Source organism: Aureobasidium subglaciale (genome assembly GCF_000721755.1).
Source record: "Aureobasidium subglaciale EXF-2481 unplaced genomic scaffold scaffold_4, whole genome shotgun sequence".
NCBI lineage: Eukaryota > Fungi > Ascomycota > Dothideomycetes > Dothideales > Saccotheciaceae > Aureobasidium > Aureobasidium subglaciale.
In genome coordinates, this window is record NW_013566991.1 from 543578 (window position 1) to 562787 (window position 19210).

The following is a 19210-nucleotide window of genomic DNA, read 5'->3' on the forward strand; positions in this document are numbered from 1 at the left end:
GATAGCCTCCGAGGCACGCTGTGCTATCAGACATAACAACAATTCCATGGACATCGCCATGTCGACGCGACCCCGGCTTTCAAGCAATCCGTCCTTGAACTACCAGCACCAGCAGCATCGCGATGACCACTTCTCTTCGCGAGATCGCACAGCTCAAGCCACACAGCCTCTCAGAAATACTCGTGACGGCTCGACGCCACGCCCAATGTCGTCTGAAAACATGTTGCGGCGGAAAACACCGAATGGAACTCTCAACGGAGCATATGAAAGTAACAGCAATGGAGCCCAACCCACCAGACACAAGCTACTCCACCGTCACGACAGCATGCACCCCTACAGCCAACTGCCGCAGATGGCTCACATGGACTCCGTTATCAATCAACAAGCCGTGCCACTACCTCGATACTTGAATCCGCTCCCTCATCCTTTCTATGGTCAATCCGTCCCGAGCGTTATGCAGCCATCTTTTCAGCATCTGGGCCCCACTGCATCCGGCATAGACGGCCACGGTCTCTATGGCCCGTATTGGAACGACGGCACTTATGTCCCATATCGTCCTGCTGCACTCAGAGACCCTCGATTCTATACACATCATGACGGCCGCTATCCAATGCATGGTTTCGTGGATTCCTGGAATGCTCCTGGTCCTGGTCTTTCATATCCAGCCCCTGCCCATGCATGGTCGACATATGATGCTAAATTGCCAATTGTATACCCCTCATTCGCAGGCGTTCATAATGTCACGCCAGACTTCGTTCCTAACTTTAGTCCATCTCCAGCGACTGCGCAACAACGCGAGCAAGCTTTCAACTGGGCTCTTCAGACATATCGCGAGCTTCTAGTATACATTCAACAAGCGCGAAAGACAACCCAGCAATCCCAGCCGCCATACCAGGGCTTATCTGCTGGCCCAAAGTTCTATCCAAAACCCCCCAAATTCTATGGCGTTGCGCCGGCTGCAGGTTCGAGAAGTTCACATTCTACTCCAAGCAATGTGGCTCCAACATTGTATGCCAATGGTCACACGTACCTCCCGACTTCACATGTCTTGTCCTCTCCAACTCCCATGTCTTCTCCTGATGCTACTGGCTCTCACATGCACGACACCTTGCCACCGTCCCGCGCAGCGAGTGCATTGACTCTTATAACGACCTTCTGCTCGGAAACGACGTGGCAATGGATTGATGGTATCCATCTTGCTGGTTGTATCGCATATGGACTCGGATTTTATCAGAGGGCCGAGGAGTTCTACCTGAAAGTCCTGGGTCTTGAATCGCGGCACATTGAAGCCATGTCAAATCTGGCGGCCACCTTGGTTGCTCTCGAACGCAAAAAGGAGGCGGAGGAGTACTGGATGAAAGTCGTCAAGCTCGCGCCCAATTATTTTGAGGCAGTTGAGCATTTGGTAGGCCTGCTTTGCAGCACTTCGCGTGGAAAAGAAGCCATCAAAGTCATCGAATTCATTGAACGATCCCTACGGACGTACGCAACCCATCAGCCGCGCAGGACCTCTGATCATCACAGCGAGATGTCGTCGAACGGGAGTCGTTCACCGTGTCCTTCTGAAAAATCCGATCTAGCGGTGTACGACTTCGAAGTGGACAGCGACCTTTCGCATGAGACTGCAAGTCCCAAGGAGCCTGGCTTTGGCTCCAGTGGCTATTCGATTTCAGGCGCTGACAATGGTCGCATGCTTGCGCTGGTTCATGCGAAAGGTAACATGCTTTATTCGCTGGGTGACAACAACGGTGCAGCAAAAGCTTTCGAAGATGCTGTACTCGTCGCCACCGGCCGTGTGTTCTCGGGTGTTTCTCAACTTGTGAAGCACATTCTATCTGTCATCTCAACGGACGGTGGTCCAAGCGATGATTCATCCGACCCCGTGCTTCTCTACCCCGAGCAGGCTGCGAATACAGCTCGCCTATGCTTCTATCCTCACGGAGAATTAGCAGGATTACGTGACGTACCCTCTTCGCCTGCTAGCCCTGCTAAGAACGCTGCAGTTGCAATAGCAAGCAACTCCCTTCTATCCTTGGCCAAGATCTTCCAGGATGGGATGGGTAGAAATGTGCAAGGCGCTAGCGGTGTACCCATGGTATCAGGTGTGCGGGAGATTCTCGCGCTATATTACCTTTCGCTCTCATTGCAGCCTAGTCCGTCCACTGCTAACAACGTTGGGATTCTCCTGGCCAGCGTTCAGCAGTCTGTCAGTCCAATAATGACAACCGCATGTTCTCCTGCTTTCAGGCAGGACATCCCTGGTGTGCATCCTGGTAGCGGTGTCTCGCTCGCCTTGGCATACTACAACTACGGTCTGATGCTTGACTCGAGGCACGCCCATCTATACACCAACCTAGGAAGTCTTCTCAAAGATATCGGACAGCTCGACGCCGCGGTTGAGATGTACAGGCGAGCAATTCAATGCGACGGCAAGTTCGACATAGCTCTAGCTAATCTGGCGAATGCTGTCAAGGATAAGGGCAAGATTGCAGAGGCTATAGAGTATTACAAGCGAGCCGTCGACGTCAACCCCGATTTCGCTGAAGCTGTTTGTGGCCTTGCCAATGCACTCAACTCTGTCTGCTTATGGCAGGCAAGAGGAGGCATCACTGCTGATGATGGCTCACGAGACCGCTGGCACGTTGACCAAAACGGCATGTTGCTGGGTGCTGGTTTGTCAAAGTCATCAACACCGCCAGGTTGGCTCAATCGCGTCGTGGACATCGTCGAAAAGCAGTTGAAAGAAGGTGAAGGCTGGGGGCACGGAGTGCTAACTCCTGTCATCATCGACTCGCTAGTCCAACTGATTACGAATTTCGATGGCGGCTTGCAAGGGCTTGCGACCGATAAGCAACAAATTCGACAGGTCATCTCGGGATGGTCCGGACAGAAGTGGGAAGGCGCACGTCTCATCAAGCTTGTCGAGCGCCTGACCAGACGTATCAGTTGGCACTGGTATCAAGACAAGCACGTGCGGAAGAGGACAAAATCTCGATATCTTAGGCCTCAGCTTCCAGCCAACCTTAACGTCCCTAACGCGCCTACAGTGTTGCCTTTCCACACTTTCACCTGTCCTGTTTCTGCCAAGCAAGTCCGCCTCATCTCGGAACGTAATGCATACCGCATCTCAACTTTGACGCTACGCATGCCCTGGCTGCCTGCTGATGTTTACCCTCCCCCAGCACCTCCATCGCCGGAACTAAGGCTTGGCTATGTATCATCGGATTTCAACAATCATCCTTTGGCCCATCTCATGCAATCTGTCTTTGGCTTGCACGATCGGCGACGGGTCGAGGCTTTCTGTTATGCCACCACTGTCTCGGACAATTCGCCCTATCGCCGAAAGATCGAAGAAGAGTCTCCCCACTTCCATGATGCCAGTAACTGGACCAACGAACGTCTTATTGACCAGATCATATCAGACGGTATACACATACTCGTGAATCTGAACGGCTATACCAGAGGTGCTCGGAACGAAGTGTTTGCAGCACGTCCGGCTCCTATACAGATGTCGTTCATGGGTTTCGCAGGTACACTTGGAGCCGAATGGTGCGACTATCTTCTGGCTGACGATACTGCCGTGCCACCATCCACACTCAGACCATGGCGACGAAATCTTGATGTTGAGGACCGGCTAATACATGAAGCGAAGAGTGAAGAAGGTAATTGGGTGTATGCTGAGAATCTTGTATTCTGTCGGGACACCTTCTTCTGCTGCGACCACCGCCAAAGTGCACCTGACTCTGAGGAACGCAGTGTGACCTGGGAGGAGGAGCAAACTCGACGTTGGGAGATGAGGAAGGAGATTTTCCCATCGCTTGCCGACGATGTGGTGATCTTTGGTAACTTCAATCAGCTATACAAGATTGAGCCTACCACATTCCGCACCTGGCTTCGCATACTCGCTCAAGTTCCCAACAGTATTCTGTGGTTGCTACGATTTCCAAGCGTAGGCGAGGTGCACCTTAAGCGCACTGCTGAGGCATGGGCAGGCGCTGGTGTGGCCGCTCGAATCGTTTTTACCGACGTTGCACCAAAACATCTGCACATCAGTCGTGCTCGGGTGTGCGATCTCTTCCTGGATACGCCCGAGTGCAACGCGCATACCACAGCAGCCGACTGTCTCTGGAGCGGCACGCCTCTGCTCACACTACCGCGCTACGAATACAAGATGTGTAGCCGCATGGCAGCCTCGATTCTCAAGGGTGCCTTGCCCAAGACGCCCGTTGATGTTCGAGAGGCTGCTGAAAGAGATCTAATCGCATCTTCGGATACCGAGTACGAAGAGATGGCCATAAGACTGGGCAAAGGACTCGTTTATCCACTATCGGGCCCTGATTTCGGCAAGGGTCAAGGCAGACTGGTTGAGCTTCGCAAAATTCTGACCGAGTCGCGATGGACATCCGCGCTGTTTGACACTGCGCGATGGACTCGTGATCTTGAAGACGCGTACGAAGAAGTGTGGAGACGCTGGGTCAATGGTGAAGGAGGTGATGTCTGGCTCGAAGATGTTCCTCGTGGAGGTCGGCGAGTGCAGGAAGTTTGATCCTGTCAGTGGAGGATGCTGCTTTCTTATTCATGCTCATCTTTCTCGTCGTTTGTTTTTCTGCTCGCTCTGAAGCGCTGGCGTTGCATATGGTCTTTGCTTGGTGGCACAGTGTGTATCTCTTTGAGCATTCTTACTCTTACTCCATCGAGAAGATTTTCTCAACCTCTTTCTCCTTCTCCAGATTTAGTGAAGCATTTTTTAGATTGCATTTCTCATCGCTCTTTACTTAAGCACTCTATTCTGATCCTCCGAGAGGATTCTCCTCCATCTCTCTTTGATCTTGTACTTCGATCATGCGTTTATTCGTTTTCCAGGACTCGTCATCGCTCTTTCCCCCAGACCTGGGCTGGGCAGATGCGCACATGGGAGATGTGCTTATCGTGTCATGTGTCGCTCTTGCTGTTTTGGATAGCCTTCTGACGTGCTGCGTAACTGTGCCTCTGAGCATCAACTCCGCCTGTCTGCCATCTCTCTGACTCATCTTTCCAGCACTCGCCCATCTCGGAACTCTCTAGTCCGCTCGCTGTCCAAAAATAATTTGTTATGCTCAGAATTCAAGCGCGTAACGTATCTAGATCCGTGTAAGTCGCTGTCGCATCTCTCGCATAAATGATATTCTCTCTCCGTCAAACCACATAATGGAGCTCGACTGCGGGCGACCAACGGTGACAAGATGAATAATCACGACATCCATCCGACCGTACCAAGTCCATCGACCCGGCAGTTGTCGCAAGACATCTTGGAAGTCTGTCTTCTCACAGTGTTTAGATTGTTTGACGCAACAACGTTCGCGGCCGCATATCTCGCATCAAGAATGTTTGCTCGCTGCAGAACTGTAAAGAAACATGGTGGACTCGAACTCCGCGCGAACAAGACAAATCAATATGTTGTCCATTTGACCGTACCAAATTTGTCAGTCATACCAGCAATCATGAGAGTTCGTGGTTGTCTATTTTCCCAAGTCTTTACAAATAATCATTGTGGTTTAGTTTGGCCTTTAGGCTTCTGACTTTTAGCACAAGCTTCTTGGATTCGCCTTGAAAATGTACTTCAACCTTTTACTCTTAATGTTTTAATGCATTTGTATCGCCGCTGGGATCTACCGTCTATACTCGCAGTGCAAGAAAGTTCTGTGTCTCTGATTTTATTTTATGCTTGAGGCTGGCGGTTTCTGTTCCAACTTCCCCGATCCCATGGGCATTTGCCGTGAGCCCTATCTCAACCGCGATCGACCGCTTGAATGTCTCGCATATACGCACGCGGAAGGCAAACGTCTCAGACACAACGGGTCATCGCCTATACGCTAAGGAGCCTCATTCCGCAATACATCTCATCTGTCTCACCAACGCCATTCCTACCCAAATCTTGGTCAGGACTCGCCGAAGGGATTGGCCTTAACTCTATAGATTCTCCTCGCTTGTTTTGTCCTCTGACTCTGTATTTCCTGACACCCACTTTGCGCAAAAGTCATATGTCTTTGAATCAAAGGACTATTTTGGTCATCTGCCCTGATCTGCCTGACCTTGATTAGGGATCTTAGTGGCAACGACTACTCCAACGACTTTCCTTCGACTTGCAACGACTCTCAACGACGATTATCGAATTTTTGTACTTGCCCCTGCCCTCCGTTTCTCTCTGCGACAACGAGAAACACTGTAGATCTTTGTCCTAATCCGACCGTTATCTGCGAACAAACGGCTTTCTTGGGTCACCTGAGAATAGACATCTCGTGTTGCGAAGTGCAACTTCCTTAAAGATCTACATGATATAATGAATATCACCATACTCGCTTGGCAAAACGACAAGAGAAGTCTTGGTCTCCAGCCATGTGAATTATCTCCAACCGAGTGTGTATCTTGTGCAGGTCATTGTTCCGTGGTAGTCTACCCGTTGGATAATCAACAACCTGCTCCTCGAGTCTCTACCGGATTGCTTTCCGCGGTATTGCTACACTGGTCCATGAATCATGCGACTTGTCCAAGTCATGGGCAGGATAGTATGTGTGGAGTGGCGAAATCAGGGCTCTGATGCAAAGAGGCTTAGACTTCTGTCTCCCCCGGAGAACCTGCATATGCCTCAAGGTGCGAGCTTCAATAAAGACGGCGGGCCAGGCCGGGCAGACACGTTTTTTCCTCGATGTATCGAAAGTCAAAAAGCATTCGGTCATACTATGTTCCTATACATACGGACGTAGGGGCGCAATCGACAACGAGTCCAAGGCAGTAAGCCCCATGAACGAGAAATGGTCGAGACCGACAAGCAGTCCATCCATCAGTTATCGGCCCTAGTATTGTTGCATTCATCAATGATGCTACTGTGCGATATTAGTGGTGGGAGGATAGTTCGATAGGTCGGGACGTCGTGCAGATCTCTCTATTGTCGCTGTGCTAGCATTATCATCTTCATTGGCCCATCTTCTCGCGTAGCTCATATCGCCAAGAGCATGATGGTGAACAAGAGGACATGGTTCGATAGGTCGGGAGGAAGATTTGCTGGTGTGCAGATCTCTTTCATGTTGTCTGGCCAGCATGATTGTCTTCATTAGTTCATGTCTTTCGTACACCTTTCGCAAAGGGAGGTCCTTTTGACGTGGGCAAAGTTGAAGGTGGATCTTTGTGTTGCGCGTCGCTGGGCGATGATCAGACATGACGAACGACATCAGGGTGAGGTGAGTATTGTTAGGTAGCATCGCGGTTGCTGCGCCATTGGTATGTCTTGCATTGTCGCATGCTTTGGAAGATCTTTTGTGTGTTAGGTAGTTGACAGTTGTATGTTGAACAAGGCGAAGACTTTCGGATGCCTTCCGCAGTCATCCGCTCTTGACACTGTAGACCTGAGGTATGGACATAGTTTCGGCGACTTTCCTAGATCTTAGCTTCCATCAACTATTCATGGCCGTAATGAACTACAACGGCACAAGTGGGTTTTCTGAGCATTGAGGTAGAGGAACTATGCTGGAAGGGTTTGGTGAAGCCAAGTCGCGATATGATTATAGAGTTTCCAGGGGCTCACATGAAGCTTCGTGCGATGACGTCCAAATGCCATTCTCAAAACATGTGCTTTGGTGCAACCTCGAGTGACATGAGTGTACGTACTCAGAGGCTTTGATACTTCTCGGGCGCGTCAAGTTGGAGCTAACACCTGCCTACAGCTCTCGTCTGCTGTACCGATCAGTCACACAAGGGAGGTTCTCCATGAATGTGTACAAATATGGTCGAAAGATGCCCGAGCTGAATAGGCAGGTGACATTGGGAGTGACATAGGACTGGGTACTTGGCAGGATAAGGACAATAATATCGGCCTGCAGAATCGAGTCGGCATACCCTAGGCTGCCGTTGCATTGAGCCTCTGACCGGGTATTCTACGCTGGTCAACACCCTATAGACATTGGTCAAACAGAGCTTCGGCCATAGTGAGCTATATTTACTATCTGGCATCAGCTTTGTGAAGCACAATCCAGGATACTAAATCGAGAGTTGGTTACCAGTGTCCACTTCCCAGCTGAACACTATGTTGTGCAGTAGTGTGTTTCGGGATGTTCATGCGTGCATGGGACCGACTGGGAAGTGCAACCAATCGAACTCCAATGCTGGAAGAGAAGAAGTTTCGGCTACGTAAAGTGTTCATACTTTGCATCTGATGGGAATTGAGAATGTAGTCGTGGGAAATCGACGTTGATTGACTGACGGGCAGGGTCATCACAGCGACTAACAGGTTTCCGTGGCGTCAAGCTGGAACACTAGCCCGAGGACAACTCCATGACCATTGTAAGCACAACACATCTAGCTGGCAGTTAACCTTGACTGTGTGATAGTGTGACAGTCTCAATGACTCAACTATACCAGGTCAGACTACCCGACCCGCGCGCATATAAGTGGCTGCGTGAATTTGCTTACTCAGAAGAGTTGGTGGCGCTCCAGTAATGTATTCACGACGTTGTGATGCTTGTTCTTGCGTTGCGCGTTGGGCGCATCAATGGTCGAGCTCATCACAACCTAGCGATCCAGATTCGACACGGCCGACAATGCGATGTTGTGAAGGTCGGTCGTCATCAATGCATGATAGAAGCAAAATGTAGATGGATGCGTGAGCCGTACCGATTGTGTGGAATTTAGGGCTGCGTCAATGCAAGAGCAGCACGATTGCTCTTTCTGCTGCGGAGAGACAGAAGGAAGACAGGCACGACAAGGATCAGCTGCATTTGCAAAGTGCGCGCACGGTCCCCAAAAGAATTTGTGTTTCTCGCATGCGACTAAATCATCGAGAGGACACGGGTGCAGCGAGTTCTGCGAGACTCATCCTGGTAATGCCATCGTATCATGGTGCAAGTATTGTGCGATACACTGATTATCAATTATTGAATGGATGCTGCAGAGATCCCTGAGGCTGTCAAAATATCTCCGTGCCGTTGATGCCGACCAGCGGGAGAAACGGTTACCTTATCTTTGGTTACGACATATGGCACCCTTCAACGGGCATACCCACGACCTCTCTGTGGGAGAAGCGGACATGAGTTGAGGCTGACAAGAGACGCAAGGCACCTCACGATCTGGCTTCGCATTGCACATAGATTGAGTGCAGCCAGTTCGCAGCCCGTAGGTTGCATGGGGTAAGACGCCGCCGTCTCAGAGCAGTAATCCACAAGCCACACACCGATTGATGTAAGAGGATTGTCCGAGCAATGAATTAAAACACTTCATTCGTCGCGACTATAGCGCTACTGGTCCGGGCAGCGCTCGCCACCGTCAGCACGAGGATGTGATTTGTGAATGATATCGATCTCCAAAATCCTTCCACTTGTGGCTGTACTTGTCGCGATTTGCAGGTCTCGCACATCTGCCCGACCTATGCTCGCGCGAGATGATAGAACGTTCCACCCATCCTAGCACTACGCACGTATGCATATTGCATATCCACATCCAAGATCGTGGGTCGGCATGTTATATTAAAAACGAAAATGGTGGGAGACGGCGTGAGGGTGTCTGCGACCCACCACATCCCGCGGCCTATTTGGTCTACGACTGTGGATAAAGAGCAGCAGGCCAAGTTCTGCATCCCAAAGCAGTATATGTACCGAATTTGCGAGAGTGCATGACCAAAGGCGATGTGCGTCTTGCTCCAAGACAATGGTAACCCGTTGCTCAATGCCATGTGCTCCTAATTGCATACAGCATATGTCCAAGTCGGAAGGCTGCGCAAATGCATGACTTCTCAGCCTACGATCCTGGCTCGAGTGCAGACACAGCGATGGCGCAACACTTACGGACGTAATGTTCTGTCTGATTATTGATGGATCTTCAAATCCGCCACCTGTCAGACAGATGCTTGAAAACGGATGATCATCCCCAAAAGCAACGCTTCGAACACGATGTCATGTGGGAGCAAGCTGACTCCACGATTGCAGGGAATCGAGGCTTGGAAGCGGGCCGGCAACGTCTGAACCAGGCCTTCCTCAACGCCAGCAATATTGCGCAACCTCTCGAACAGTGATGTCTGTCAATGGTTGCGAGCAACTGTCGCAATATCTTTGCTATTTCCGACTCGAGCAATCGTGAGCTCGGGCGGCCTATGTTTCGTCTGCTGCAAGACAGTTTGAGAATTCATGCATAAGGCTGCTGAGGAATTGGATCGAATGAGGGATAGCTCGCGTGTCCCAGATATGCAGCATCCTGCATACTTGGCGCCGGTCTGGTCATACTGGTTAGATCACAGCACTCTGTCCAAGACCTCCGGCAGCCTCTGAGAGCGCCTTGGTCAACAGCACGTACTCATGCTCCGGATAAACTTGACGGACGACATTGCCATGAACACTCTAACAACTGTGCAGCGCTGTGCAGCTTGCGACCGACGTAGTGTAGCTATTCTTGTCCGCATTAGATGCGTACATCACAACAGTCTCAATAGATCGATCGTGGCCAAGGGTCGTGAATTCTCATAATCAAGTCCTGCGTGGGTATGATTCTGCAGTCGAGTTTCTGTCTGCAGGTATGTCCGGATCACTCGACCAGACTGTCTTACACCTTGGGGCTCCTGCTATCTCGGCGCAAGACATGCACTGTACGCAAGCAGTGTCCAGGCGAAAGCCGAGCGAGGTCTGGAGAGGAAGGGAATGTAGCAATTTCCAGGCCCGTAGAAAGTGAGCATCGTGAATCAGTACGGCTGGGAAACTGAGAGTGGGATCTGTAGGGATCAAGCTTTCCCACTTTAGGCTCCATGTCGCGAAAGATGATTGATAAAACAGGCTTAGCAAGAGTACACTCAGGGTTAGGCCGTCGAGATAGTGTGGAGAAGTCGGCGAATGCGGACTGGCAGACCAGGGGCTACGTATGTACAAGGAGGCACGCTAGCCAAGAAACTATTTCAAATATAAACCTTGTCGTTCCGATCAAGCACGTAGCGATGTGGACTACGTCCGAGATAATCCATTAGGTCGGGCTTTTTCTCATGAAACATGTCTTTCATAGAAGGAATCTACATGGACGAGACGTCTTGGAATGTGTCGCCTAGAACGACGAGATCGAAGAATTCCTAGATCGCATTCTCTGGTCAACATCGTGGGCTGATGCGGGCGACGTGGTGGATGACGGCGGCTGGCGGCGGCAGCATTGTAGAATTTGCCGAAGATTCTCACAGAAGCAGTGAAGTTTTGGCACCTTTGGAAGGCATGCATGCAGGGAGCCGCTTGCTCCAGCTGGGAGGCACTGACGAAATGCTAACGCGTGAGGATCTGCGCGATCTCCACCGGCGCGAGTGGGAGATGCATAAGGGTGCAGGGGGTCAGTTTTTCTATATAAAATTAAACAAAACATGTCAACAATCGTCGTGACAAGCATCTGCGAACGGGGACAGTAAGATTGCCAGGAGAAGTTGTGACAGTTGGTAGACAGCCGCAACGGTCACAACAGAACCATGCAAAAGCAGCGCGCTTGCGCAAGGGGAGGAGGTGGAAGGGGGAAACCAGTCACTGGTAACGGGCCGCGCGAAGGGTTAACTTTGGCGAAGAGCAGCAGTCCAAACACGGCATGGTGTGGTCGAGGGAGGTCCCGGATGCGCAAGCACGGGTTCGCGGCGTAGTCTATGACTGTAAGTGCAGCCAAAAGGCTCGAGGGCTTTGCTCGGCGATGCCGTGGTTGCGCGCATATGGCCAAAGGCAAAGACGCGAGTACGGCGCACAAATTTTGCACAGTGGCATCATGTCGCAGAGGACGATCGTTCGACCATCAGAATAATGATAGTGAACACAGATTTTATTGTTATTGATCCTCTTCCACTACTGGCTGTTGAGCTGTTTCGAATCATTTCAAACGGCTTTCTGCCTCGAACAACCGTCGAGGATGACGCCTTCCCAAGCTCGGTACGGGCCAGGTTGAGTTGCAAACGGGCCCGAGCTAATACACGCGCACAAGGGGCGAGCAGAGAGTCAAAAGCGTGAAGATCCTTTCAACGGTGTCCGATGACCTGCAGTAGCCCGCGCAGCAAAAGAGCCAAGGGCCTGAGGTGAATTTTCTTGGTCGAGGGAACGAGCGAGCTCGAAAGCAAGGGGCCTGCGCCGGCGCCGTCGTGCTTGGTGCAAGCCTCTGCCCGTACCACGCTCACCATCCCTGCTGCACATCGCGCATCACCCAGCGATCTGGATAAAGTTCGACTCTGACGTTAGCGGGAAGAAGCCAAGTACAATTGAGCCCTAGATCCCCTTCTTTTGACATCTCTCTCCCTCTTCAGGACCTGGCTTGCAACCGTTATAACCGCCCGTCTCCTGCTTTTCTGCAACGGCCGCCAACTCGTCTTTGTGAGAACTATCGACATCAGCCAGACCCGAATCTTGCCCCTCTTCCACTATCACCAGGAGTTGACGCACCTGCCCCGCTGTCCCTTTAGGCCCATCGTTTTGACCGATTCGGAAGTGCTCCTGAACCGTTAAACATTGTGCTTGATACAAATACAACGACCTCGTCGCAACATCAACAGCCATCCAACATCCCAACTGGTCTTGCATCGACTTTATAACGACCTCGTTGTCCCTCCCCGTTGTCTTACTCCCCCATTCTCAGACACAACTCCATCATCACATTCCTTCCAAAGCCTCAAGCTTGACTCTAGGTAAGCATCATAGCAGCCCTGTTTCCACGTTGCAAAGACGTGGTCGCATACTACCTCATACCACCTCTTGAACGCGAAGCATATCTAACAGACTTTGCAGTCCCCACTTCTACATTCTTTTCAGTCTCTTGCATCTTTCAGAATGCCTGCACACAAGAGAGGTCCTTGGTCCCAGCAGGAGGATCACATCCTCATGAGCCTTGTCCATTCTCAGGGCGCCCACAACTGGGTCCGCATCTCAAGCATGATGGGCACTCGCTCTCCCAAGCAGTGCCGCGAGAGATACCACCAGAACCTGAAGCCCAATCTCAACCATGACCCCATCACTCCCGAGGAGGGTGAGTTGATTGAGCAGATGGTTGCCGAGATGGGCAAGCGCTGGGCCGAGATCGCTCGCCGCCTTCGCGGTCGCAGCGACAACGCTGTCAAGAACTGGTGGAATGGTGGCATGAACCGCCGCAGACGCAACGCGCAACGCCGCGCCGAGATGGAAGCCCGCCAGCAGCAACAGCACACTCAGCAGCAGATGGTAGGCCAGCCCGGCCAAATGGCCCAGCAGCACCTGCCCGAGCAGGCCATGTACTTCAACTCTGCCATGCAAAGACCTCAATACTTCGACCAGAACCAGCTGCCTGCCATCTACCAGCAGCAGGCACACATGGCCTCGCAGCAGCAGCATGGCCACTATCCTCAGACCCTGGGTGTTCCTCAGTTCGGTCGCACTCTTCGTGCGTCTCCTTTCGAGAGTCCTTTGCCTTCACCTGGTGCTTACTCTCATGTTTCGGCAGACGGCGCACCTTCCCTAGTTTCAGACGCTTCTTCATACTCGCAACGCTCTCCCCACGGCACATCACCTGTCGAGCTCCCTCCTCTCAGCCAACAAGACCCCCGCTATGTCGACCGTCGCCCTTCAAGCGCATACATGCAGCAGCGCCTTGTCGTCCCCGGCCAAGAAGGCTACCAGATTCCTATGCAGATGTCTCGCTCCGAAGACGGCACCAAGCGTCCTCAGATGCTCCAGGAGTCCTTCAACCCTCAAGCTGCCATGATGTACCGCCAGACTCAGGAGTACCCTCAGATGCAATACCCCCACCAAGCACCTCTTCCCCATGTCTACCAGCAGATGGCTCCTCAGCACCACTTCTCTCACATGCCTCACATGGCTGGCGTTGCTCCCCAACACCACTCTATCGACCCCGAACTTGCCCAAGATGGCGGTGAAGGCAAGGAGAGCCCCAAGGAGAAGATGAGATTGTCCGCTATTGTTGCCAACTAGAACCCCTTACCGACGACAGAATCTGCACTACATGTACATAATGAGGAATGAGGCGTCTTGGGCTTGCTGTCTGTTACATTTTATGGCGTTTGCGGTCATGCATGGTGCTGGCATCGGTGGATGGAGATTTGTGTATACCCAATTAGTTTTTGTTTAAGAACCACTGTCAAGGTTAATGATCATTCCTTATCATCAAACATTTATTTGAACCTTTACAACTTTCCCTCGTCTTCGACTCGCTCCAATAAAGAGCCTCAACCCCACCATCACTGCTAATCACCGTTCTGCGAGCGGTATATCCTCTTCATCGTTGCCGTCCACTGGCAAACTACCTCCGCAGAAGATGGAAACGCACACGATGCACTTTGTTCCAAGACATGAAACCGCTTGACTATAGCTCTTCAACACAGATATGCCTGCTACCTACTCTGACACGAGTTCCCAGAGCCTTCTTGTCTCATAGTCTTGCTTGTTTCTTATACTGTGTGCAAAGATGGTCTTCTCTCTCGACTCCTTCTCTCTTCGTGTTTGTGTTCACCTCGATGTGCAGTTCCTTTGTTTGTTTGACCAGACCGTTCGTGCTCTAATTACATTAATCTTACTCACTTTCGTTGCACCGTTATGTACGGACACGTTTGGTCGTTACAGGCACAGCACAACTGCCAAAGACGTTTACCATCCTCATCAGAAACGAAATAACAGCAGAAACGACCATAACAGCAACGCACGCAATCCACGTCGGGAGCGGAAACAGTTCAACGACTTTGGCAACAGGAGAGATCCAGCTCACCTGACGGTTCCACCTTGCAAGATTGACCACCGTGAATTCAACGCTCCAGCACGTAACGATGATGCAGAGAATATCTCCGCTGTACGTGTACAAGAGTCGATCGCCAGCCGTGCTTCCCGCCGCCGCATCCTCCAGGGGGTTATGTCTCCATGCGAAAGAACAAAGTACGGGCAATATCCACCCTATGCGCTATGCTTGCCCAGAATCCTAAAAACCCTAGCCGGCCCTTCCCAGGTCTCTCACGCGCCTTACATTGGTCTGGAACGCTATCTTCGCGATATGCATCCCCGTCTTGTGCGCGTAAGCGGTGCTCATTCACATCTCAACAGTCGCGACAGAGCGTCTGACTAGTTACGTCAGATGATCAAACTCATTCTGATCGCATCTCATCCTGTCTCGTAAGTGTTCTCGGACAAGGTGTGTACTCTCCAAAACCCACATCAGCAAAACTCAGCGTACCCACATGTACATGTGATTTCATCTTTCGTAACTCTTTCTACACCCTTCATATTCGTGCCGCGGACCGACCGTTTACTTTCTATCAAGATTCGCAGGCTAAAGTTACTCTCCTCGCACTGGGTCAGAGTTGGACAGCGTCAGAGGATATTCCGGAGGGGCGCCAAGTGGAAAAGAGTGTTTGTCCAAAATCAAGACTTTGAAACACCGCGATCTCTCTGGTGGCATGGTATAGCCACAAAGCCTGCGATATGCTTTTGATACAAACCGTTGGAAGCGATGAAAAATGCCACAGAGGCTGAGATATCTATCGTCGGCATCGAACTTTGCATCAAATAGCGAGCGCTTATAGCCATTCGACTCATGCTGCATGGTAGCATTTACAGAGATTTTCCACGTGGCTTGCACGAGGTTCAGATGAGAGACATTGGGGTAACCCAACTTCTCCAATTTCTGGTAGCAGACGCACCTGGCTTATCGATTGACAAATATGGTCGCTCGCATAGTGCCATAGTCGCGACCAGCGCCAAATAGACTTGTCTTCGGACCCAAGTGGTAAGCGAAGAAACTCGCATAGGTACCCGACAAGTCGACAGGGGCAGGAGTCCTGCGGGACCTGCCTACATTCTATCAGTTTCGCTTCGGATGTCGGTCTGTTCATGCCATGCCACGGACTACTCCCGACCTCAACGGTTCTCCAGCGCCGGCAACATCAGACTCCACGATCAATGCGCTTCGGCAGCATCTAACACGAAAGGTACGGCAGGCGCTGATCTGATTGCGTGGGAATAGGAGACAAGATTTCGTCTGTAGCCGTGCGAAGGTCTGTTCTCGCGTTTTGACAAGCGTGGCTTCTACTCCACGCTTTGTTCCCAGTTTGGGCAATTCACCCTATGCGATTCCCGCGCCAAAAGACCTGCAGATCCTTTTTGGACTACCGTACCTCCAAGTTCACGCGCCAGTGCAAGTATCTCCTGATTCCAGGGCTGGATTGGTAGCCATTGCTCCAAAGGGGGCCAGGGAAGGAAGCCCCGATAGTGTGCTGCCGGCAGGGTAAGTTGCCCTTAGCAAGGGAACATGAAGCGACGTGAACGCGTGATACGCAGTTCCCATGCACTATATGACACTTTGTAGACTGGGATTCCTAAAGGGTGTCTGTCCACGGACCAATATGCGTCTGCCATACAGAAGAGGAACAGTGATCTGCTGGTGCTTGCACTTTTCCAATTCCAGCCAAGCATCACGAGTCGCTCCTCCCTTTTACGGGAACGAGGCGTAGCGCATGACGCTTCTGATTGGCGGCTTTTCCCGGCACTCGACGCTCCACCGACCAGCCACCACGTGCCATGAGTCCTGTCATCAACGACGATCGCAGCTGGCAATCAGTGCACTGCGTCGGAGTGGGAGAAATTCCTGGAAGAACCTGTGCCTATCGCATGAATATCGTGACACTCCACTTGCCAGTCTAAGCGCTGCGCGCCATGGCTTCGAGCTACAATCCGGATCCCTCGACCGAGGCTTCCGACACCCTCTATACCGCGCTACTAGTAAGAACAAGTTCGACCGGATCACCATAGTGCACATGTGGCTTACTTCGCATATTTTGTAGTCGCAAAGGGACTTGTCCAGCAGAATCCCTATCAACTATGTCACAGCACCAGGAGTCGCCCTGACCCCGGTGTGTTTCTCGGACCGCGTATACGAAGATGCTGCTGCGCAGCAATGTTTGTCGAACCTCCTTTCAATTGGGTTTCACCGGTTAATCGTCGACTTGTATTGGGATCAGAGCCGTCAGACATGGAGTTTGTGTCCTGTTGAACTTAGCAATGAAGGCAACTCCACCTCGCCAATCCGAACTGGAGCCTTTCCCAGCAGTCTTTCTACGTCTTCCTCGTCCACGAGCCCATCGGCAACCTTGACAGTGGCTAGATTTTCTGGAGCTACGGCCGAGCGTCTGGTACGGGAGCCTCTCCACAGTTCCCTGATCAATGCGGAAGAAGATGTGCATCGAAGAACAGGAATCCTCGCCCGACAAACTCCCGAGGATTCTTCCGAGCTAATGACTGCACTCAGTACCGACTCAGCATCGTTAGCCACTGTAGTTGCAGATGGGTCACCTGCCCGAGTTAGCGAAGTGAGCATGACAGTAACATCTCAGTCTACCGCAGCCGCACGGCCGTCAGAGACAGGACGACATCAAATTGGAGGCTATTCGTGTACTGAAAGCATAGGGCTCACCACTCTGACTGAAGTGCTGGCAGACTACTTCAGCTTCACTGAGAACGATCTCAACGCAACTTTCAAATATCTTGAGCTCAACGTGCGATTGGCAGCACCTTTCGATGATCCGACGAATATCTCGAGTTCGCCTGATCCTGAAAGATTGCCCACTCTCGGAAACTACCTTAGCGATCTTATTAATTCGACCCTCTCTCCATATCTATATACACCATTTGCTCTTCGGACCGAGAGAGCTAACCTTAACGACTCGTGGTTCTCAGGCGCCATCAATAATCCACCGGCATCGGAGTATATCAACACGATGCCTCTAAGCGACGGCTCGGGACTATACACATTAGACGGTTGGCCGAGTGAGAGCGTCATTATGTTGCAACGTGCTCTCCGACTTGTTGCCAATATCGGGAGCGTCGATTCCCAAATGCAGCAGTACGACTTTGGCGTAGATGCCGATACGATATTTCCCACTGGCTATGTTTCCAACACGATTGACACAACCTTATCTGCTGACGGTGGAGTCACAGAGGGCTGCTTGTATCAATCCAGAAACTACACGTTGTCGAATGCGAATTCTTCATGGGCAGTGTCCAGCAGTTTACCCAACACCACATCTCTCAACACCACGAGCTACGCAGCAGCCAATCTATCATCGTGTGGCATCTCACCTGTATTGAACAAGCCACTAATAGGCACCTTGGCAAGAGACAATGCTACACTATATCGGGAGTTTATACGTGATTCGCTCTGGGGCTGGGCTGACGATGAGCCCAGTGATAGCGATGCATCGGAAGCGACAGGTAGCAGACATTGTGCAGTCACTAATGCATCCAACGATGGTCTCTGGGAAGTGGTCGACTGCACCGACGAGAACCATTTCGTCTGCCGTCGCAACGATTCGCCCTACACTTTCAGTGTGAGCGACTCCAAGGCTAGATATTACCAGGGAGATCAGGCATGTGGTGAGGACATCAGCTTTGCTGTTCCTCGTACCGCACTGGAGAACCGCTACATGGTTGCCGCTGTCCGAGACTGGATTTCTCGTCAATCCGATTTTGACGATCAGCCTGTGTTCTGGCTCAACATCAACGATATTGACACCAGAGATTGTTGGGTTAGCGGTGTAGACCAGACATGTCCCTACCGATCCGATCTCGACAGTGATCAGAAAAGCATTGTGATACCCACCGTTGCAGGCGTTATCGTGTTTCTTCTAGCTATACTGACGTTATTTGTCAAGTGTGCTGCGAACAGACAAAACACCAGACGACGCCGCAAGCGCACCGAAGGTGGTTGGGAGTACGAAGGGGTTCCCTCTTGAGGATGATTCGGTGGTACTGGAAAACTTTGAGACAACCTTTCTGGCGTTCTGGCGTGGTCAACTTATGGATCTGGGTGCATTGAGGGTCAAACGGCATACTATATAATAGTCGTGGTCAGTCTATAGAGTGAATAGGCATATTCACCCTGGTATCTTTATCCAATACATAGTCCAGTTCTGTCCTGGACCTTAACCAGATCCAGAGCTCGATTTCAATGTGAGGCGTCATAAACGTCATGAATTGAATGATCATGATGACATCATATCATCTTCGGAAGCTGCTCTGTGGCTCGTGGTGTGGCTGATGAATACGTCTCATCTGCCAACCACTTCTGCCATTATCCGACAACGGCAATACCAAATTCTTGCCTGGGAGCCGTGCAGCAAACAATACAGGAGTGATCTCCAACGTTTGTTTTTAGAGTCAACCTCAACAGTGCGAAAAGAATTGAGGACATCGTCACCGCGTGAGCCCAAGGCAAG

General features: G+C 51.3%; 4 protein-coding genes across 4 annotated transcripts; all 4 read left to right on the plus strand.

Annotated features, from left to right (window-relative positions):
* Positions 1-361: 361 nt before the first annotated feature.
* Positions 362-4546, plus strand: AUEXF2481DRAFT_63167 (glycosyltransferase family 41 protein; the record flags this gene model as incomplete). Its single annotated transcript, XM_013490958.1, has 1 exon — positions 362-4546. The coding sequence occupies one exon, from the start codon at positions 362-364 to the stop codon at positions 4544-4546; it is 4185 nt and encodes a 1394-aa protein (XP_013346412.1).
* Positions 4547-12791: 8245 nt separating this feature from the next.
* AUEXF2481DRAFT_27191 (uncharacterized protein) lies at positions 12792-13925 on the plus strand (the record flags this gene model as incomplete). The annotated part of the gene is made up of 1 exon (XM_013490799.1): positions 12792-13925. One exon carries the CDS (start codon positions 12792-12794, stop codon positions 13923-13925), a length of 1134 nt encoding a protein of 377 aa, XP_013346253.1.
* Positions 13926-14418: 493 nt separating this feature from the next.
* Positions 14419-15066, plus strand: AUEXF2481DRAFT_27192 (uncharacterized protein; the record flags this gene model as incomplete). The annotated part of the gene is made up of 1 exon (XM_013490800.1): positions 14419-15066. One exon carries the CDS (start codon positions 14419-14421, stop codon positions 15064-15066), a length of 648 nt encoding a protein of 215 aa, XP_013346254.1.
* Positions 15067-16652: 1586 nt separating this feature from the next.
* Positions 16653-18727, plus strand: AUEXF2481DRAFT_2764 (uncharacterized protein; the record flags this gene model as incomplete). The annotated part of the gene is made up of 2 exons (XM_013490696.1): positions 16653-16718; positions 16781-18727. 2 exons carry the CDS (start codon positions 16653-16655, stop codon positions 18725-18727), a joined length of 2013 nt encoding a protein of 670 aa, XP_013346150.1.
* Positions 18728-19210: the final 483 nt, after the last annotated feature.